This window comes from Alexandromys fortis, unplaced genomic scaffold (assembly GCF_014885135.2).
Source record: "Alexandromys fortis isolate MF-2015 unplaced genomic scaffold, M_Fortis_MF-2015_v1.1 scaffold_91, whole genome shotgun sequence".
Lineage (NCBI taxonomy): Eukaryota > Metazoa > Chordata > Mammalia > Rodentia > Cricetidae > Alexandromys > Alexandromys fortis.
In genome coordinates, this window is record NW_026067968.1 from 7,151,746 (window position 1) to 7,174,113 (window position 22,368).

The 22,368-nt window shown below is 57.0% G+C and overlaps 1 protein-coding gene across 3 annotated transcripts; it reads left to right on the forward strand.

The window, feature by feature from the left end:
- The first annotated feature begins 589 nt into the window (after positions 1 to 589).
- Positions 590 to 21,767, forward strand: Aspg (asparaginase). Of its 3 annotated transcripts, none has more exons than XM_050154739.1 (15): positions 593 to 872; positions 6,231 to 6,339; positions 7,090 to 7,201; positions 8,408 to 8,533; positions 9,969 to 10,052; positions 10,801 to 10,927; positions 14,319 to 14,431; positions 15,186 to 15,368; positions 15,480 to 15,593; positions 16,097 to 16,219; positions 17,339 to 17,434; positions 17,680 to 17,843; positions 19,187 to 19,273; positions 20,762 to 20,861; positions 21,103 to 21,767. In XM_050154739.1, exons 1-15 carry the CDS (start codon positions 791 to 793, stop codon positions 21,184 to 21,186), a joined length of 1,704 nt encoding a protein of 567 aa, XP_050010696.1. In that variant the 5' UTR covers positions 593 to 790; the 3' UTR covers positions 21,187 to 21,767. The 3 variants fall into 3 exon arrangements, with proteins under 3 accessions (XP_050010699.1, XP_050010696.1, XP_050010697.1); XM_050154740.1 differs by lacking the exon at positions 593 to 872 and adding an exon at positions 1,321 to 1,391; XM_050154742.1 differs by lacking the exon at positions 20,762 to 20,861 and having other exon boundaries at positions 590 to 872.
- Positions 21,768 to 22,368: the final 601 nt, after the last annotated feature.

Below are 22,368 nucleotides of genomic sequence, written 5' to 3' on the forward strand. Positions count from 1 at the left end.
GGTGACAAGTCAGTCTGTTGGGTCTCCAGGGGTGCCAAATTCATAAAAATACCAAAGGGCACAGGAAGAGGTCACGTCCCCCAAAGAGATTCCATGAGGATTCAAACCTGCTGCCACTGGGATCTTGAACTCTTCTAGGCAGCAGAATATATCCCATCATTTCACCTTGAGATAGCCTCACCTCCGCCTAAGGCAGTCTAGAGGACCGTCTCAGTTTCCTCTGACTGGCTGGGTGTGCACCGAGTCCCGCAGCGTGCGGTGGGTGGGCTGTCTCTGCATCACGGTTTCAATCAACTCTAGGGAGCCTGTAGCTGTAGTTCCGTCTCCTGGTACCTTTAGTGAGTGCCAGTCTCCGGTGAAATCGGCTAATTCAGCCTAGCCCTACTCAGAGGGTCTAGACCGCAATGCTGGGATCCCAGAGTTGTAGGGGCTGCCGGGGCAGGAAAATAGATAGCACTGATTGGGCATTCTGGAAGTCCTCGGCCTCTGCACTAGGTGAGGCAAACCCAGAAAGCCCGCCCCATTCATGACGCCCCACCCCCTATGGCTCCAGCCCCATCCCCATCCCCAGCAGACATCCTTCCTGCAGCACACTCTACAAGTGTCCCGCTCTCTACTTTGAAGGCGACTCCTCCTCCGCCCCGAGGTCCAGCCCCTACCTCGGATCTTCGGCCCGCACCAACCAGAAGAGCCCCAGGCCTCCAGCAAGCCCCACCCTGAAGGCCCCACCGCTTCCCAGTATTGCTTTGCCTTTGGCTCAGTTCCCACTGAGGAGTCCGCTGTCCTAGCAATGGCTCGCGCTACCGGACCTGAGCGGCGGCTGCTGGCCATCTACACTGGCGGCACCATCGGCATGAGGAGCGAGGGTGGGGGTGAGTCAGCGTACCCACGCCCCAGGCAGAGTGGCCTCAGGGCCTGGCCACTGGGCGGTCCAGGGCTCTCTCTTGCTGGGGGCGGGAACGCTTCCTCTGGTGGCTGGGAGTCTTGAAACCAGGTCCCTGGAAGGGGTGAGGGGCATGGTAACACTTAACGACCTGAAATGTCCCGAAGCCAAGGGACACAAGGACAGAGGAGGGAACTGGGAAAACTGCTCTATTCTGTGCCCAAGGCGTTGGGAAAGATGCTGGAACATTCCACACCTTCGAACCCTTAAAAGAAAGTCCTTGGGGTGTGCTTGCTTCCTTGGGGGGGGGGGAACACCAGCAGAGTAGCTTGCCTGCTCTCTCCCCTCAGAGAATCCTTAGTTTTCCCAAGGTAAGGGACAAGCTCGCCTGCCCTCTAGGAGCTTGGGCACTAGGGTCAAGGTCATCCAGACTGTTGGAAGGCCGTCCTCTGACAACATCCTGCTGCCTCTGGTTGGGACACCCCAGAGTGAATGCCCCCACTAGCAGGTAGGACCATGGCCAGTTTGCTTGGCCTTCACCTGAGTGATGGATAAAGCAATGACACCCATTAAGAAGCTGAAGCCTAGAGGGTCAGTTACTGCCCCTGGGTTTTGGGGTACAGTGGATGCGTTTGGGTTGTGTTGGGGCAGCTCTGAGCCAAATCCTTTGAGAACAGAGGCTCCTGGAAGGAGTGGCTGCTGGATCTAGGAGAAAGTGGGGCCAGACCAGGAGCAACAGTGCGAGGGAATGGGGAGGAGCCCAGGAGATGGCTCTGCGGCCAGGCCTGCTCCACCTCTTGTCGCTTCCCCTCTAGGCCTGACATGTGGGCACTTTCTGTCTTGTTGTGCTCAATCGGAATGTCCTACACTAAGGAACACATGAACTCTGACACAGTCCCACCTGTGGTGACACTGTGCCCCATACCCCCCTGGGCGTTCCCGTGGGCTCATCGTGTGTTAGGTTTCACTAAGAGGCAGCGAGGGCATGGTGGTCAGGAAAGCCAAAGATTCTGATGGCCCAAACCCTGGTGCAGTGGGGTGTGGGTTTTCAGATGGGGAAAGATCTTCTAGACCCTCAGAAGGCTGCTCCAGGCTCTGGAGTCTGCGAGGCCTTGGAAGAGGTAGTGACTGGCAGGCATCTACTCTGTGCTAGAAGCTCTTTCCTCGGAGTGGCGGACACTCCATCCAAGGAGCTCAGAGTGACCAGCAGTCTTCCCTGCAGAGGTGCAGGCAGCTCCCAGGTCAGCATCTTCTGGCTCTGAGGGCTCCCAGACCAGCTGCTTCCAGGCCTTCATGGGACCCCACATCCTGCAGCCGCTCACCCTTTCCCTCTTCAGAACAACTTTAGGGAGCCCTGGGCTCAGTCCGCAAGGACATGGGAGAACTAGAGAAGAGGTCTGGCCTTTGATGACAGGGACACAGGATCTGCACACGTGAATGAGTAGCCAGTGCTGGGACTTGGAGCCTTGGGGTCTGCCTCAGGTGTGGCCGAAGTCACCCCTTCTTCAGATACAAAGGGGTGAAGTGGCACCTTGATTTTCTCTGAAGGGAAAAGGTCTCCAGGAATCGGCGGAACCCAAGGCGTTGCAGGTTGAGGATAAACCTATGCCTGAAACCTGGGGCTCAGGCAGGTCCCAGCCCTTTGCGTGCCCTGCTGTTGAGGTTGCTGAACTGTGGGCTGCAGGCCCTGGATGGCCCCACTGCTATGAATGATTAACCAGCTTGGCCCTGCTTCTGTGGGCTCTGGCCCCTGGTGAGTGGGAGTGGTGCCTTTCGCTGCAGAGGAGCTGTGGAGATTGTCGCTGTTGGGACAGCTCGTGTGTCTGATGGTAAACAGTGCCTGACACTGTGTGACGAGCCCTGCCAGGGCAGGAGAGGGCAGGAGAGGGCAGAGGTACAACATGGCTCACCTCTTCACCGCCCCTTCCAGATGTCACAAGTCAAAAATCAACATGTGTCCAATGACCACAAGCCTGGACCCAGGCATGTGTGGGTGACACCTGGGCACTGTATTAGCTAGGGTCCCTCTTGCCTGCTGCCCTTGGGAGCCATTCATTGCAGCCACCACGGAGGGACAGCTAAGCTTCTGCACAGAATAGCCAAGATTGGGGGCTGGAGAGATGGCTCAGTGGTTAAGAGCATTGCCTGCTCTTCCAAAGGTTCTGAGTTCAATTCCCGGCAACCACATGGTGGCTCATAACCATCTGTAATGAGGTCTGGTGCCCTCTTCTGGTCTGCAGACATGCACATAGATAGAATATTGTATACATAATAAATAAATAAATATTTAAAAAAAATAGCCAAGGTTGCCTCCTGCCTAGTGGTCTCAGCTGGCCCCAACCATAGATGCCCAATACGGCAGCTGCACAGGCCACGAGGTTCCAGGAAGGGTGGGGTCAGCATCCCAGAGTTGTATGCTTTGGGGGTGCACTCTGTGGGAAAATAATGCAGCTTACAAAATAAGAGTTGGGGTGAAAGAAATCACAGCAAATTCTAATTTAAAACACTGTTGTAGAATCCAGAAAAATGGTCTCATTGGCAGCTCCTGGCCTTCTTGTCTGTTCCTTCACACTTTGCCCCCTCTTAGCACCTTGACACATGGTAACAAGTTTATGTTTCCTTTCCAGAAAGAAAAACATAGGAGAGTTTAGCTTTCTTTTGGCTGGTTTTGATGCTTCCCAGATGCCACCCTTCAAGGTGGGGCTCTCAGTCCGTAAGCCCTCAATCCAGTCCATTCTGACCTCACTAGTGTGCCATGTGTCCCCAGGAGCCATTGCCCATGGTCAGAGACAACGTGTCCATCATCCCCTAGCCTAAGCACCCATCTCACTTTCCCTGTAGGTGACTTTCAGGTTTCTATGGCTACTCCAGTGCCATCTGCTGTCAGGGGAGCTCACGTGGAGAGTGGAGGTCCAGGTGTCTTGAGGCTGCCAACCAACTAGCGTGGAACGCCTCAGGGACCGTCCCTCTTTCTGGAGACAAAGTTTAAAGTCTCAAGGCCTTGACAGAGAACTCTTCCTGCTCCTCCTCCTTCTGGTGGCTGCCAGGGTCTGTCATTCCTCCTGTCTGTAATGCGACAGCCCCTCTATTCTGTTTGCTGCGTTGTCAGGGGACAGTCATTTTATGTGTTCATACATGAACACATGAATACTCCCAGGGTATTAGACACAGTCATACCTCCAGAAACCTTGTCACAAAAGACAAATGTGGTCCTGAGTGGCTTGGGTGGCCCCTGCCTGTGGAGGCAGACTGATGTCCTGGTCACTCTGGGGGGTCTGGGGGTTCATGGGGCTGACTGGACGTTCAGGGTTTATCAGTTTTCTGAGCTCTGTCCGTGAAACATTTCCATAACTGGCAGCTACAGCAGCAGACAACAGCAACAGCAAACTGCACCCATGAAGTTTTACGAACTCCATACCAGGCTCGGGGGGTTGGGGGAGGCTGGGAGACAGGGGGTGCCTATTGAACCTGGGGGTATCAGTGGTGGGGGACAGCTGTGTCAGCTCCGAAGTCTGCAGGGCTCCTGACCTGCACCTGGGAGAAATGGGAGCCCATCTGATTTGTGTTTAACTTGTGACCATGTTCTCAAGAACCAGGTCCAGCCGGCATCAGTGAAAGGCTGGCAGCAGTAGCTGGAGCTGCAGGCTAGCTGGGTACAGGAGACAGGGTGATGCTGCTGTGGGAGGAGGGGCCGGCAGGGGCCTGGGGCTGCCTGGAGTACCCTTATACTTACTAAGAAATAGGACGTAGCCCAGAGTATACTTGGGGAAGATGGAGCCCTGGCCAGGTGGTTGGCTGGATACCTACCATGCCTGCTGACAGGAGGCCGACACAGGCATCAAACCTGCTTGGAGTCTGGCACTCCTGAGGCCTGCAGGTCCACAAGCAGGGCCGAGCCCTCACCTTGGTGCTCCTCGGCTCCAGCCACATGTTCTGGGGTGAGTTTACTGGCAGTTTGATTCAGGCGTGGTGTGGTGTGGGGAAGGAAGCCTGCTAGGTCTACTCCCTGCTGACCCTGACCAGAGATAGGAGATCCTCCCCAGAGCCCTCAGAAGTGTATGTCCTCACAACAGCACGTGTAAGTACGCGGCCTCGTGACAAAGGCATCTGCAGATGTGATCAAAGAAGAAGCCAAGGGAGTCTGGCTTCGAAGATGGGGAATAGGGTAATAGCTGGGATTGAGCCCAGTGGACAAGGGTCCCTATGCCTGCAGCATGTGAAATTGATTCCGTAGTCAGGGCTTCGCTGCAGAAGCTCTGGCGGCAGGTGTAGCGTGCCCATCCGATGGTGGGAAATGACGGCCAGGCTGTCGAAGGACCAGGGTCTCGGCGATAGCGATGCAGCCGTAGGAAAAGGTCTGGGCAGCAGAGACTGAGGCTGTCTGTCACCCAGTGACACCCAGGACTGCCACCCCACTGCCTCCTCCTGAGGTCCCGTGTGCTTCTCTGGGGACCTTTTTGTCTTCACTGCTGTGCATAAGGATCAGCGCGAGGGGCCTCTCACACGGGCCTTGAGAGAGGACTGCCTGAGGAGTTACCCAATCTGCCCAAGGTCACAGAGCCAGCCGAGGGCAGAGCAACAGCTGGGACTTCGCTCTTGTCTCCTGGGACTTGTTTTCTGCCAGGCAGTAGTGCCCTTTAGGGTGTCCTATGAGCAGGGTTCACAGTGTTCCCTTAGATCCAGGTTTTGGGGATTTCTAATGCTGCAGGCTGGGTTGGGGCACTTGTGTGCTTGGCTCTCTGTTTATGGGACAGGGCAGGAGCCTGAGCTGGACCTTGGAGGAGCTGTACACAGTCCATACCCTCTGGGAAGCCTTGAGCTCGTCAGGGGGCTTATGGGAAGGGCATTATGGCCTAGGAACCAGAGATGACTTCCCAGAGGGGTTGCCTCAAGCTGGGTCTTGAAGTACCTACTGGATGAGAAATGGGGCAGGCGGGGGCAGTGTCAGCTGGTGGGGGTAGAATTGTGAGTGTCCAAGGCAGTCACTGAGTCCAGTCCCGGAGAGGGCCTGGCCCTATGGACTCCCCTTGGTGCAGTGTACAGACATATTTGGTCCAAGCAGAGGCAGAGCGGGGCGGAGTGGTGCTTAGCACTTCTGCGACTGCCTGTGTTTGAGACTAGAACTCAATCAGGAGTCAGCTCCAAAGGACAATGCCAAAGCTTCCGGAAGAAACTGCTACCTAAGTTCCCAGAGGCCTTGGCAGCTGAGGCCCAGCTCAGCCGAGGCCCGGCCCCTGCCCCAGTCCAGGACCTGACACCCAGGAGGAAGGGACGGGGGTCTGTCTGACTGCGGGAGTTGGTACAGCCCTGGCCTGGAGCCCACACTCTGCTTGGACTCTGTCTGCAGTGCTGGTTCCTGGGAGAGGCCTGGCTGCTGTCCTGAGGGCACTTCACATGTTCCATGATGAGGAGTATGCCCAGGCCCACCACCTGCCCGAGGACACGCTGGTGCTGCCGTGAGTGTGCATTCTTTCGGGCCCGAGGCAGGGAGGGTGTGCAGCTCCCCTGGGGTTGAGAGGGTAGGCAGGGCCTGGAGCCAGAGGGTACAGCCTCTGTTGTCCTGGGACTTCCATGTGAGCCATCTGCATGAGACATCCCGGACACTTCTTGAGTGAGGTGGCATGTGCACTGTGGTGTCTGCGGCTCGGCTCACTGCCTTCCACCTCTCCTCCCCACTAAGCTGAGCCTGCAGGGCCAGGAGTAGAGGAAGCCCTAGCAAGCATGGTGAGGATACCCCCATCTAGGTACCAAACCTATCAAGAGAGCCGGGGCTGACCCAGGGCCCTTTCCCTTTTCAGCATGGCTGTCTTGTGTACCCTCACTGCCCTCAGCTACCTTATGCCCTTCATGGCTGAGTGAGGTAGACTTCTGCTCTCCAGGAGCTGGTCTGAACTGGTGTAGGGGATGACCCTGCTCAAGGCCAGCCTGCCGGCCTCAGTCTTTGTCCCTGAGCACTCCAGGTGGAAGGGAGGCTGGTCTTGAACACATGATGTGAGACTTGCCTATGAGGTGGAGCCCATCCACACTAATCACAAAACCCCTTCCACGGGGTGGGGGATGGGGTTGCCAGGCACAGCCCCAACCATATCCCAGCACCCCACAGCCTACTCCATAACCCCATCCAGAATGCCATAACCTTGCCCATATCCTAGCTGGAGAGAGCAGTGAGGTGGGGCAGCATGGGAGACGGGTTCTGCCTCCTGCAGCCCGGCCAGTCCTGACCAGAGGATCCTCTACACGGTGCTGGAGTGCCAGCCACTCTTCGACTCCAGTGACATGACCATCACTGAGTGGGTTCAGATTGCCCAGACCATAGAGGTAGAGGGTGGGAGTGTGGGCGGGGCTATGAGGCGTGGGCGGGGCCGGAAGGCTGGATTGGACTGGAAGGTGGGACCTAGCAAGTGGGCAGGGGGAGGTTACGGTGCAGGAGGGCTGGAATATGGGAGGAACAGGGATATAGGAAGGGTGGGTGTGGGAGGGGCTGAATGTGGGCGGGACTGGAGGGCAGGGCAGGTTCCCTGCAGAAGCACTGTGGGCTTGTGGTCGAGTCTGTCTGTCCACCTGAGATCTGGTGATGACCTACAGGGCAGTGCAGCCTCAGGAAAGTGCTGGGTCCTGGGCCACACACTGGGCACAGTCTGAGGCCCCTTCTGTCACACGAGTAGAGGCTGGTTCTTCATACTATTGGCCTGTTCCAGTTAGTAGTGTGGTAGGCCATGTGGGGGCTGACTGGCTTTGTGGGTGGGCCTGACTCACCCCCACGATTTCAACCTTGGAGCTGCCTCTCTGCTTTACCCTGGAGCCACCCCTGCCTTCCTTAGCTTGCCTCTTCTCCCAGGCTCCTGCCCCTACTGCCAGCTCCGAGTAGCCCATTTCAGGAGCCAGGCCATTAGTGGGCACTCCCAGACTAGGTTGTGGTGGCTCAGGGCCATCTTCCTCACTTGTGACTGACAGGGTCTCCAGGCTAGGTCCAGGTGGTGTTCATCTGTCGTGAAGCTGGACAGCCTGGTGCGCTTCATAGTGGGTCGCTAGGCCGCTGTACCTCATATGGCCAGCAGAGGGCACTCCGCTCCACGAGACTCCCTAGTTCCTCTTTTTGTCTTTCAATGCGTCAGGAGGCTCTGGCAGGAGCCTCTTAGCCCTCAGAACTGTTGTCTTGGCAGCCATAGCTTTGGCTAGCATACCACCAGGAAGTGATGGTCAGAGGTGTCCAGCATGGCCAGTTTGCTCCTGGGAGGCACCAGCTGGAAGTCTGTGGAGCTGTTCCCAGCAGTATCCAGAGTCCCTGGGACCCACATCCCCTCATTCTTTAGAGCGAGTTACAGGGGACTCCAGGCAGAGATTGGCCTTCCAGACAGAGACTGTAGGGGGAGATGAAGTGGTGCCACGCCAAGCCCTCTGCCAGCATCCAGGCCTTTCCTCTTTCTCATGGCCTGTGAGGAGGTAGCTGCCTGCAGCCATGTTCCCCGGAGAAGGCCAGTGGTCGAGAGACCTGGTCCGCCCTGAGCTCATCCCTTCCAACAGAGACACTACACACAGTACCAGGGCTTTGTGGTCATCCACGGCACGGACACCATGGCCTTTGCCGCCTCGGTGCTGTCCTTCATGCTGGAGAACCTGCAGAAGCCTGTGATCCTCACCGGGGCCCAGGTAATATGTCCCACGGGTCTCAGTTCTCGGCGGCACAGAGCGGGCCTTGTCCAGCCCTGGGCTGCTGCCGGAGCACCTGTTTCCGGCACCGTGTCTGCTGTGTGATACCAGTTAGGGTGTCTCTAGACACTTGAGGCATTGGCCCTGCCTGGCCATTTCACTCTCGCTAGCTCCTACCAGTCCCTGAGACTAGGGACCCACGGGCTCCTGGAGGTCTTGTCCATTGAGGCCTCAAGAGTACCCAGAGCTGAGCCCCTTACAGCTCTGCCATGTGGGGTTTCCTTTCTTTCCTCTTCTCCCTATTGGCTCCATGTCTGCTACCCACTGCTACCACCTGAGACTTAGCATGGTAGGCGCACATAGAGCAGTACAGGGGGAGACTCCCTCACCCCCACCCTGTTCCTCTTCTCTCTGATGCTGTCCCTAGCAACCCTCACATATGACATTCCTTCTCTTGTCCTAACCTGCTGTGCCCTTCCCCAAACCAAGGTCAATGGAATGCTATGGAAAACAACTCTATGAGTGAAGGCTGTCTTGGGGTTTCTGATACTTATGGGTGACCATTAGAGCAATGCTACCCAAGTCCTTCAGAATCCCTCATGGGGCAGGGCCAAGACCTCTGGACAGGATGCCAGCACCTGGGTCCTTTTGAACACAACCTGGGGGAGGTTCCACCAGGCAGGAGTGGGCCCAACTGGCCCCCATGGGAGACCTCTTTCCAGAGTGCCAGGTGCTGTTGGGAGTGGTGGCTCCGTCTCTCCCTTTTCCCAGAGAAGCACCTAGTATAGTAGCTCTACTTGGAGAAGACCCATGACAGGGCATCCCTAGCCTTTGTTATTCCCAGGGGAAGTGGGGCCCAGTGTGCTTAGATCTCCCCAGCTCGTGCGCCATAGGAGGGTGCACAGTGCACCTCCAGGGGCTGCACTGACAACTGCCTGACCATTCTCTGGCCAGAGTCTCTCTGTATGTCCCACTTCAGTCCTGCCCACTGTGTCCTCTTGGGCACTACTGAGCCACTCCCAGCATGGTGTGTGGCACACTTAGGCAGTGGAGGGACAAGTCTGACTACCCCGCGTGCCTCAGGAAGGACACTGTCCTGCAGCCCACCCAGCTGCTACCCTGGGCCCCCTGCCTGGCTCCCAGCTCTTGGGGTAGTGAGGAAGCTGGGCTTTGCAGCCGTGTGGAATGGGGGCCAGAACTGGACCTGGGTGCCTCCTGGTCGCTTCCTCTCTGTGGCAGCCAAATGGAGCTGCTTAGAGAAGGTTGACACTGTCAGAAGAAATGCCAGTGGTTCCCAGCCCTGGGAGTTGGCTAACTGCCTCAGACCCCTGTCTCAGCTTCTCTCCCTGCCTGAGCCTGAGAGGTTTCCTGGAGTGGGGGAGCCGGGTATGTCCTGGCTCCCCAGGCCTCAGCCACCTCTCTGACATCTCCTCAGGTACCCATCCATGCCCTGTGGAACGATGGCCGTGAAAACCTGCTAGGGGCCCTGCTCATGGCTGGCCAGTACATCATTCCTGAGGTATCTGGCCTGGCTACAGGAGCGGCCTGGGTGGAGGGTGGGACAGTGAATGCCAGAGAGCTTATGGTTATGGCCCACATGGGGACCCACAGGCCAGAGATTGGAACGGTCTTGAAAACATGTGTCCCTCACCTGGAATTGACAGAGCCAAGGAAGGGAAGCTGTCCCCCACCGACATTCTTGTCACCAGCCAGGCTTTATGTTGTAGATATTCTATACTTGTGTTATATACATATACATGAGTCCATGGAAATGGACTGTGCCCACCTTAGGCTATGGAGTCTGTTGTGTCTCTCCTCATGGGCCCCCTGTCTCACCTGGCAGAAGAGGAAGAAAAACAGGTGGGTCTCTTACAGGCCAGGAGCCGCTTTGTCTGTAGCAGTCCCGGAGACTGGTGGTGTTAGGGTTAGCCATTAGGAAAGAGCAGCAGGCAGGTCAAAGGTCACCCCAACCTCCTTCACCCTAGAGGAGTCTCTGGAGTCACTGGCTGCCCTTACATGTGGTCTGAGCTCAGTAGCACCAGCGGAGAAGTGCTGGCTGGAGAGCCAGGGCTTCCCGCAGCCGTCCGTACACTCAGTGCCCAGGCTCCCAGTGTCCCAGAGGACTGGGGCCTTCACTGGGTAGGTGCTGGCTAGCAGGACCCTGCCTGCTGGTTACCTTCCAGGTTTGGTGTGTTGACAGTGGTGGCGTTGGGGAGAGCTGGAGGATGTCGGGGGCCAGCTCTGAGTTGTTGTCTTTCCCTCCACAGGTCTGCCTATTCTTCCAGAATCAGCTCTATCGGGGCAATCGGACAACCAAGGTGGATGCACGGAGGTTTGCGGCCTTCTGCTCCCCCAACCTGCCCCCTCTGGCCACTGTGGGTGCAGATATCACAAGTAAGGGGATCTGAAAGCAGGGCCTGCTGGCTGGGAGCGAGAAGGGGGACCCTGGGGTCTGTGTAGAGGTGAGAAGCCTCTGTGAGGAACATGGGCTCAGAGCGGGGGGTCTGGCTCTTGTGGGTACTGTCACACCACATGACAGGGTGTCCCTCTCTGTGACAGCCTGTGGTTCTGCTGCACATACACCGGTCCTTCTGAAAACTTAGCTTTGGTGTCCCAGAGGGTCTTGGTCCTGGGGCTTCCATAAGGGCATAACAGCTCCTTACCCTAAGTGTGGGCAGCCTCTGATGCCAGTCGAGTCTTGACTCTAGTGGCCCCAGATTTTCCACCTTAGATATAAATCTGAAGGGCCTCTGTCTCTCTGAAATCGGGGCAGCTGCCTCCTGGTCCTTCAGGCCTGTCCTGTCCAGGTGTAGAGGAGTCTTGAACTGCCCACGGGTGCCTGGTTCTCGAGCACCCGGACCTGCTTAGTAACTGAGGTTCTGGTCCCTGACCTGTCTGTGTAGTTCTAACCCAAGACCCTTCTCTGGGAGGTGCTGGCAGGGCTATCTTCCACCTGGGAGTCCTGCACCTAGTGGGACTGGGCTCCATGTGCATGATCAGGTCGGCTTGCTAGTCTAGAGTCAGAGCAGCTCTTCTGACAGGACAATTGGCAGTCTCCCAGCTCTCTAGGAGGGCGGCGGCAGCTCTCACCCACACTGTGCTTCTGCTTGGGCACTGCAGGTCCTGTGGGTGGGACACCGCGTTGCTGGGACCTGCAGGTGTCTGTTCTTGGTATTCTTCCTGTGTATCAGAAGCTGAGGTTCAGGAGGAGTAGACCCTCCAGAAAGGGTAGGACTACTTCCTCAAAGCCTCCTCTCTTCCCTGCCTGACAGAACTCCAGGGTCTCAGCTCACCCTGGCTTCCCCCTGCATGCTCTTTCCTGCCACCCGCCTAGAATCTTCTAGGTAGTGAAAAACCCCAAGCCTGCACCCCAGCGACTCTGGAGTGGCAGAGGTCCATTTGCTATCTGGGGCTGGACCTGCTAAAGCTCCATTGGAAGGGCCTACATTAGATGGTACCTGTGGTAGTCTATTATCCCATGTTGGCACCAGTGGCCCAGGGAGGGGAGCAGTGACTGTGGGCACTGCCCTGCAGCTCAGCTCTCCAAGCCTGAGTCACTCCTTACCCGGGCTCAGGGTTGGAGCGTCTCCTGTGGGCAGAGAGGCCCTCACCCTGAATCTAAAAGCCTCTGCCATGCTGGGACACCTGGTCTGCAAGCCCAGCCCACCGGTAGCTTCCCTATCCCAGAGGTGAGGCTCACCGTCAGTACCAGCCCAATATCCTGATGTACCATCCTGCGTGTGTGGGTGTGTGGGAACCTGCACCTCCCCTTCTTGCTATTGTCAGGCTGCCCAGCCGGTTCTGACACCTCATGTTGAGAAATCTGGGGTTCTGCTCAGGGTGTGGCTGTGGGGCCCTGGGGAGGGGTACTGGGGCTCCTGGCAGCCACCCCAGGACAGAGTCCTGATGATCTGTGTGATGCAGGCCTCCCACAGGCTGCCGCCGACACTTCATATATCTTCGGGGACATGAGGGGAGCTGGGGACCATTCCTGATGACAGACAAGACAGACTCCAGCTGCCCAGTTTGCTCTGCAAACAGGGACACGACACACTGGGGACAGCCAGGTCTTGTTGGCCCTGCCTATTCCTGTGTGTCTGTGCCACCCCGGTTGTCCTTACTACCCCCAGTTACTTCTTCCAGATCTACCTCTGCTGGGAAGCCCTCCCATCCCACCAGAGCAGAGGCGCTGAGGGAGGGTTCACTCATGCTGGAAAGGTGCCCTTGATCTTGCTGCCCACTAGCTAGGAGTCTTTTGCCATGCCTTTGACACACAGACATGTGGAACTCAGTGCCCTTCTCTGTACATGGGAGCCCCCTGCCTCCCAGAAGCCGCTGGGCCACCTCAGACACTAAGCTAAGGGCAGACTTGACTCCCAGGTTCGGTCTCTCGCCTGGAACGTAGCAGGGGCTATTAAAGCACTGACATGGCAGCCAGGGTGAGTCACTGCTGCCTTCCCCTTTGTGTTCCAGAGTCCCCGTGGGGAGGACTTAAAGATCCTAAGGAGAGGCTTCCTGGCTCCTAAGGAGGGTGGCTGTCCATGGGGCAGTCCTTTGTCTCCGTGCAGCCCTTCTCTGCAGCCATAACTCTTCTGGTGGCAACTAACCCCCACCCCCAAACCTTATCTGCCTGCCCAGCTGAGGTGCACAGCCCTAAATTAAAGGACATCTCAGGCTGCCATTGTGTGAGCTGATAGATGCCGTAGCTGGTAGGGTGGGCAGCTTGCTGCTTGAGGACCCTGCTCCCTCTCCTGCCCCTCCTTCCCTCATCCCTCACCCCTCAGTGTGTGTTCAGAATATTGTCCAGTTGATTATCACATGTAACCGCTCTGGCAGACACAGCAGCCAGGCCTCCTGAGTCGATGACCCCTGCACCCTGCATCGGGTCAGGAGGACAGAGCACGGGCAGTCGTGGAGGAGGTGCCTGACTTCTGTGCATAGCTCCTCAACGGAGACCATTCCTCTCTCCAGAACTCAATTTTCCTGGGCTGAACTGGAGGACCCCGGGTGCCATTTAGTACAGGGAAGTCACCAACATCCCATCTCTGTTGGGCTGGAGGCATCCGAGTGGCCAGATTCATGAGGTGCAGGGGATAGCTTGCCATGCCTATTCCTGCCCACAGCTAGGGCCTGGGCGTTGACCTTACAGTGACCTTTGACCCTAGGACAAGGTACTCGTCTGGAAGGTCACCAGTATGACTGTTCAAGGGATGCTGACCCCATGTTCCTGCTGCTCTCTTCCCTCCCCAGCCTGGGTGTGGGAGGGATGATGGGCACTGCTAGGCCCCCAGAGTTTGGGGGTAAATTTGAAGGTGTTTGTCGAGAAGATCAATTAATTTACTTGGTAGGCAGTGGGCATAGGAGGTCCCCAGTATCCAGCAAGAAGGCCACAGCTAGGCTGTTTGTCAGAGGATGCGGCCTGGCCTTCCTCTGGGACCAGCAGACTGCGGCTCCGGCCTTAGCACATGCTGGTCCCTTTGCTGGGAGTTCTGCGCTACACATACGCTCTTCTTCAGCATAGGCTGGCTTATCTGCCCTTCTCCCTCGCTCGTCAGCCATGATCCCCAGCCCTCAGCCCCATCACCCTGGTCACCACCTTATTACCACTGCTTGGCTAGTGATCTTTCTCCTGACACCTCCTCCCAACCCATGGGCTTGCCGTGGAGCCTGGCATCGGCCTGAGGGAGACCAGGATAGGCAGAGAGGGTGGGCATGGAAGGCTGGAGGCAGGCTGGGCTGCAGCCGCCTGTGACCTGCAGCTTTGACTCTTGTTCTCTGTCCTCAGTCAACCGTGAGCTGGTACGGAAGGCCAGCCAGAAGGACCGTCTTGTGGTGCACAGCAATATGGAGCGTGATGTGGGCCTGCTGCGCCTTTACCCTGGGATTCCTGCCTCACTGGTAAGGAAGCCTGAAGGCCTGCTGCCTCCCAGGGCCCCCCAGGGCTATAGGCTCCCTCCTTCTGTCTCACTCAGGCCTTTCTCAGACCATGGTCTACAAAACCTGCCAGCCTACCCGTTTGCACACCTTTCCTTCTCAGCTGGGCTCAGCTCTTCCTGGGCTGACGTCTAGCCTGCTTGGGCACAAGGCTGAGCACTTAAGCCAAATGTGGGCTTCTTTGTGTGGACACTTGATGCCTGTGGACACTTGATGTGGGCGTGGCCACGGAACCCCACTTTCTACTGCTCCTGTTTTCTTTTCAGACGGGTTCTTAGCCTGTAGCCCAGGCTGGCCTGTGTGTCCTCTTCCCGCCTCAGCCTTGCTGGATCTCTGCCTCTTCTTGTCTTGTTTGTGGCCCTCCCCCGCTTCCTGTCACCATCCTCTCGGTACCAGCTGTTCCTTGGGTGACTGGCACCTCCCTTACCTGTTATTCAGGATGCTGGGCTGACACAAAACTGTCCTCTGTTCTTTGCATGGAATTGTCCAGCCTGGGGGAGTCTGGGCAGGGCCCTGTCTAAGGGCCTCCGAGTGTCAGGAGCCCAGCTCCTCCTGGCTAGCACTAGATGGATGGGGAACACCAAGGCTCAGCTCTCCCCACAGTCAGACAGAGCCAGGCTGCCCTGAGAGGGAAGTCAGACATTTGGGAAGCCAGGACTGGCCCTGCTTGCTGTTCTTGCCGGCTAGAGCTCCCCCAACCTGTGTCCTGCCTACACAGGTGCGGACCTTCCTGCAGCCCCCACTGAAAGGGGTGGTCATGGAGACCTTCGGCTCTGGGAATGGGCCCACCAAGCCAGACCTGCTGCAGGAGCTGCGGGTGGCATCTGAACAAGGCCTGATCATTGTCAACTGTACCCATTGCCTTCAGGGGGCTGTGACTTCGGACTATGCGTCTGGCATGGTAGGGGGAGACAAGGGGCCTGGGGAAAGGTAGTGAGACAGCTTGTGCCTGGATTCTGCTGCCCTTAGCAAGGGGAGGTCCCTGACCCAACCTTCCTCTGCCCTCTCACAGGCCATGGCAGGAGCTGGCATTGTTTCAGGCTTTGACATGACGTCAGAGGCTGCCCTGGCCAAACTGTCCTATGTGCTAGGCCAGCCGGGGCTGAGCCTGGATGACCGGAAGAAGGTGTGTACACCTTGGACTATTCCAGGGACTAGAGCACCTCTGTGCACATGCATGCCTGCTGACTCCTGAGGGCGCTGGGGTGGGACGGAGTACTTGTGTCTGTTTTGGAAGCAGAAGGGGAATTCCCTGTGGGATGATAGGGCCAATGCTGACCTGGGTCACCCAGTCCACACTCTTACCCTTCTCTGGGGAGCCTTGGGTTATGAGTTCCAGTTCAGCACCCCTACACTGCTCCTCACACCTTGTCCTGCTTCCTCCTTCCCAGGTGGACTCAGACTCACAGGCCTCCAGGCCCATAGGCCCTGGTTGAGGCCTTAGCAAACCCTGAGCTTATAGAGAAGGGGACAGTGTTAGCCTTCTTTGGGGGGATTAGTGGGGTCACCCTAAGCCCTTATATGGGTAGAGCACTGAGGTGGCCTGCCTGGGGATCCAGGTCCTCTCAGCTAGTCAGAACTCCCTGGAGCTGTGCTGGCTCAGCCTACCAGCCTTGTGTCCTGTTCCAGCTGCTGGTCAAGAACCTTCGTGGGGAGATGACATTGCCTGAGATAGATGAGCACCAGTCCTTGCTGCAAGATGGCGTGCTGGGCCGCCGGATAGCATGGCTTCTCAGTCTGAATGGCAGCCAGGTACTGGCTGCAGTGTGGGGGAGTGGCGGGGCCTGAACACCCTCACAGGATGGCAGGACCCACCATCTACTGCCACTGTCCTGGCACAGGAGGAGGACCAGGAAGGAGGTGCGGGGTGGATGGTGCGGATTTGGAGGGATCATAGGGCAGAGCTGGGGAAGGGGCCTGTCTGCCCTGTGGAGGTAAGAGCGCCTGCCGCCATAGCCAGGGCCTGTCAGTCCTGGCTTGGAGCTCAGACTGGGGTGAGCCTAAGCAAGGTGAGGTGCTGTCTGTCCTGGATGTTGAATAGTAAGAGCTGATTGGGGTCTCTTTAAGACTTTGAGCTGGGGGTTCTAGGCCCCACACCTGCACCTTGGAATGTGGTCTAATTTCCCAGCTTCCCTCTGCCCTCAGTACTTGAGAGTCTAGACCCCGGAGGGCGTGGGGAAGCTGAAGACCCAAGAGCCCAGGAGGTGGCCCCTCCTAAGCAGCCTTATGAGCCAGCTGGTTAATTGCTCCATGCTGGCTGTGGGCGGTGACCTATCATTAGGGTGGCTGTGTGAGGTTCCTAAACCCTGGAGGGCCCAGCTGGCCAGAAGCTATCACAAGGCTGTGATTAAGCCAGCCATGGACGCTGGACAAAGTGGCACTTTGAAGGCCTTCTGGGACCTTGGAGAGCCTCTGGGCAACTGGGTGCTCCAAGAATATTATATCTGTGTGCTTAGACCCTTTTGGTGGATGTACGGGGGCGGGGCTGCACCATTTCCCATGCTCCCTTAAGGATGACTTGACTATCATCCTGTCAGCAGCGGAGGCAGAAAATGAAACAGATTTTGGGGGTCAGTGGTAGTTCTGAGACAGAAGATAAAGGGAACCTGGTGGTAGCCTGGTGACCTGGTCTTTTTTTTTTTCCCAGTGCATGGGGACAGGTGGGTTTGTGGGTGGGCATGAGGCTCCTGCCAGAACCCTCTGGTGGGGGCAGTTCTGGCACTTTCCTCACGTAGTGAGACCACCTGCCCCAGTATGTAGGAAGTGGAGTCCACATAGTCAGGGAACTGTGGGTGCTGTCTGTTGTTACCCTGTAAAGGCTCAGGGTCTCAAAGCACTGCTGTGTCCCATTTGCCATTGCCTTCCCGTTAGGAGGCTGATGCCGTGCAGGATGTCCTGACGTCCAGCCTGGCCCTGGCTGCAGCTCATGCTGGTGACCTAGACACTCTGCAGGCCTTGGTGGAGCTGGTGAGTCTCCTGCTGAGGGACAACACTAACAGGTGGGACATGGTTTACACGGGTAGAACACGCTCCCCAGGGCCTCACCAACCCTCCAAAGCCACACCAGGCTGTGGGCTTACATACTAACTCCGAGGGCCTTGCTGGAAGTGGCTGGGAGCTATAAACCGCCCTTTTATCCTTCCAAGTCTCTGTGGCCCACCTGAGCTTGCCCGGCCCTTCTGTGAGGTTGTGTCACCCTTGTGTCACCCTAGGGCAGAGACCTCAACCTGAAGGACTCTAGTGGTCAGACCCCACTGCATGTGGCTGCACGGAGGGGCCATGCTGCCGTGGTCACCATGCTGCTGCAGAAGGGTGTGGATGTGAATGCCCACAATGAAGATGGCCATAGCCCACTGCTGCTGGCCGTGAGGGGCAGGTACTAAGGGCCTGGATGCTGCAGGTGGTATGTGGGCCGGGCAGTGGGGGAGAGGATTCTTGCTTGGAGTGAGCAAAGGTCAGATGGAACACGAGCAGGGCCAGTGAGGGAGGCCTGCTTCTGTGGGGCAATGGGGAAGGGCTTCAGGGAGGAAATGGCCTCAGAAGATGCTGGCCGCGTCTTGGAAAGGAGAATATTACTGACAATGTATGAGGAGCTCCTGTGACCCACACTCAGCCATGTGCACCGAGATCTGGCAGAGAAAACTAGCAGAGGAGCTATGCCAGGCACAGATGTTCTGTGGGGGGGTCCCCGACTGGCCCTCACCCCATGTGGAGGGGTGATCCTACATGTTTGGGAATTCTGCCAACTCACCCATCCTCTTCAGTTAATTCTGCCTGATAGTCTCAGGTAGGGCAAGCCCTGCCCTGGAAATGCTAAGAGTGGGTGTTTGCAGATTACCCAACAACCTGTGAGGGAAAGGATGGGCCCTGTGGGTGCCCTTATGCCTGCCAGTTTCCCCGGTCTCATTCAGGAAGGATAAGCTACACTGTGTGACCCAATCGGGGTCCCTGTCCTAGAGCTGAGAGCAGTATCGGGTGAGGAGGGCGTGTGTGCAGTGTCGGGGGCTTCCTCCCGTGATCTCTCCTGCGGTACACGTGGAGATAGCTTGTCGTGTGGTGTGGCAGTGGGATGGACCTGCCTGGCAGAGTCATCTCCACCAGATCCGCTTCTGGGTTCTCACAGCAACACACAGCCTGCAGACCCTGGGATGCTCAGGGAGGGGGTCTGTGCCCTACTGAATCCCCTGCCCCAGCAGGCAGCACCCCCTCCAGGTTTGACTCAGCCTGATTGACTCAGGAAATGGCTCAGGGCCCAACTAGACCCCACTGTTCATGTCTGTCTGCCATAACTCATTCGCCAAGGGCGCAGTTGGGGCACAACTGACTTAGTTTCCCCGGATCCTATCCTGGACCTAATCAGAGAGGTCACTTCAGGTGTGTAACACAGTGGGGGCTAACTGGCTGAGGGTAGGAGATTGTCTTCTGGGGTGCTGTTCCCAGCTGCACAGGGAGACCACCTGTTCAGCCAGCCGACTAGCGCCTTGTGACTTGGGACAGCCTCTGGCCCCAGACATGCTGTGAAGGAGCCTTAGATGAATGGAGGCCATGGACCTTGAGATGGAACCCTGTTGTGGGCAAAAAAAAAAACCAAGGAACAGTGCTTGTCTGGAACTAGGCTGTGGGTGTCTGGGTGGGAATTTCCTGCCCCTGCCCTCCATCAGGCTGAATGAGGCCGGCAGGGTCTAGGCCACAATGATAATCAACACTTTTTCATGGCAGGCATCAGGGCGTCATTGGGCTGCTGCGGACCGCTGGGGCTTGCCTATCTCCCCAGGAGCTGGAGGATGTTGGGACAGAACTGTGCAGGTGATGGCCTGAGCATCTCTATTGATGGGTGATGGTCTCAGGGTCCAGGAAGGCAGTGGGTTTGCTGGGAGGGTCAGATCAGCCAGGTGGGACTGAAGAGGGGAGAACCTGCACCCAGGTGGCTTGGCTTACAGAAGTACTCCCCCTCAAACCCAGTTACAGGAGTACCCAGAAGAACGGTCAGCAAGGGTGTGCATGTGTTGTGGGCTTGGTTGGCATAAGGGAAAGAGAAGAGCGGGTCTGGGCTGTGGCAATGGGTGATAGCTGGGATTGGGTGCTATCAGTGGTGTGTCCGTCCTGTCCAGGGTACGGTGACTGTCGTGAGACTTCAGACTGATTTGTTGGGACATCTTAGTCTCCCAGCCCCAATCTCAGGTCCCTACGCTGGTCTTCAGTATCCCAGGAGAAAAGTACTTTTACTGAACCACTCCCCAAAAGATGAAGGAGTAAGGAATAAATTGCTCACAGAGGCAATGGGATGAGGGCCCAAGAGGATGGAAGCTGGCCTTGGATGGCTTTGAAGGGTCTCCTGGGGCAGGGTGGTTTAGGACTGCACCCAGGCAGACCTATTGGCTCCAGTGAAAGATAGGGAAACTGAGGCAGCGTGTGGACAGCTGGGTCTGGAACCAGCCATTCCGAAGGACTTCTGCTTTCCTGGGGCTGGGCTAACCTGAGCTGCTGGCTGGGCTGAGTTGTGGAAAACCAGTCTAGGTGAATGGGGAGGGCTGGAGGTGCTTCCCAAACAGGAAGGAGTCTTAGGGCCACTTGGGTCTCTTCTTCCCCAAGCTTACCCTGGATGGGGCCTGGCTCTAGAGTGGAAAGACAGAGCTAGGGAGAGTGAAGACACTGTCCACAGACAAGGCTATTCACCCAGCCTTCCTCTATAGGGGAAGCCATTCCTGTAGCTCTTCCCCAGCCAGGATGCTTGTTCCTGCAGCCTACCGGGGTCCAGGGCCACCTTGGACCCTAGACCTCATGGTTCCCTTCTTTTTTTTTTTTTTTTTTTCCTTTTTTTTTTTTTATTGAGAATAGGAAAAAAAAAAGTTTCCGCCTCCTCCCAGCCTCCCATTTCCCTCCCCCTCCCCGCATCATGGTTCCCTTCTATAGCTACTGGCTGTCGGTATTTCCTTCTGTCTTGAGACAGGCCAGACACGTCACAGGTCTGCTGTGTTGTGAAATATGAAACTGGCGGGGGGTGGGTATGTGCATGCTCACGGATATGTGTGTATGTGTATGTGTGTGTATATGTGTGTGTGTGTGCTCGTGCCCTTGACCTGAGTCACAGTCACGCCTCATATGTGAAACCAGACTCCAGGCCGCCTGCAGCTGGGACTCCTGCCTCAGGGCTGGGTGCTGCTGGATCAGCTGTTTAGGGCAGTCTTTGTAAGAATACCCAGGGCACTGGGAGGGGCACATAAGAAGGTAGGCAGCTGAGGGACCCAGCAAGTTCTGACAGCTTCTCTCTGCCTCCCTGTCCCCCCCTCCCAGGCTGGCATTCAGGGCGGACAGCGAAGGCCTAAGGGCATGGTGGCAGGCAGGGGCTGACGTAGGACAGCTGGACTATGATGGACGTTGTGCCCTGCAAGTAGTGAGAACCTCCCTCTTGTACACTATGCTGGAGTTCTAAAGGTCCTCAGCTCCTGTCCCACATCCTGCATCAGGAGCTGCCCATCCCTTCTAGGGATATATCTTCCTCAGAATCAACCCAACCCATGGGGTGTGTCCTGTCAGTCCCCAGGGTGGGGGTGGGGCATCAGTCCTGGTGGGCGGGACTTTGTGGCTTCTGGGTGCTGCAGTCCAGGCATCCCACAGATCTCTCTCCCCTACAGGCTGAAGCTGCTGGGAATGCAGACGTGGTGGCCCTGCTACAGAGCTTTACAAACAGGATCAGTGCCCAGCCCCAGCTCCACTAAGTCCTGGACTGGGCTGATGTCCCCTCAGTGAGCTCCCATTGCTCTGCAGCTGGATCCTGGCACCTGCTCTCCTAGAGCCTGTTCTGAGACAGACACATTGTCCCGAGTCTTTCGTAGGCTCTGGGAGGAGCACAGTCTGATGGAGATACAAGCCGCTGGGGCTTCATGCAGGCAAGGCTCAGCTCAGACCTTTACCCTACCCAGTCTTGGGCTGGGAGACTGGACGACCTCGGCCCCCCAGCTCACATTCGTTCCCATTGCATTATTTGGCACCTATGGAGTTTTGAGACTGGCTGGGCTAACCCTATCTCCTGAGAACGGCTGGACTCCATACACAGAGCATCTGGGGTGGAGTAGGGGGAGCCCTGCCTCCAGACACCTCCTCAGCAGACCTTGCTTCCTAGAAGTCCTCCTTGGTTTTCAACCGGCCATCCTGCTGCAGCATGGGGTCTTCCTTGCTGCCCAAGGGACCTGGGCACATACCAGCTGCGTCTGCTAAACTGCTTCCCAGCCTGTTGGCATGACACAATCTGGAGGTCTTTGTTGAGCAGAGTGTCAATAAAGTTGTGGGGACAGCTGCTGCTTGGCCTGGATGGGTCTGTGGCTGTGACTGTGCGGGCATGTGGGGAGGAGGCCCCAGGCTGTGGGACAGAGAGCTGTCTCCACAGTAGACGGTAATCCACTTAAGCAACCGTCCTTAGGCTGGCCAGGAATAGTAGGACAGGGTGAAATGGGGAGGGCCTGAGTGAGTCCTGCCCCACTACCATCCCCTCGGGCAGCTTTTGCCCCATCTGAACGTCCTGATTCTTCTCATCTGGAACTAAGTTACTTCTCCCAGGCAGCCAGGGGCTGAAGGGGAATGACAGGAAGCCTTGGCATTCTGGCAGATACCCCAAGCATGGGGCATTTCCAGCTTCCATCTTGTTACTCTCTGTCCTGGGCATCTTGACACAGGCAGGCGCTGCAGGCTTTGGCTAAGGCACAGTGGGACATACTTTAGGGAGTGGGTTCCTGCTCAGTCCTCAGTACACACTTTAAACATCTAGCAAGGACGGCTACCCCAGGCATTAGCCTCAGGTGTGAGACTTTAGCCAGCTCTTCTGCCACATACAGTCCTCACACTCTTCCTTGCCGGAAGCAAGGAGCCGCCCTGAGCCTCAAGTCTCCTACCTTGTGACTGCA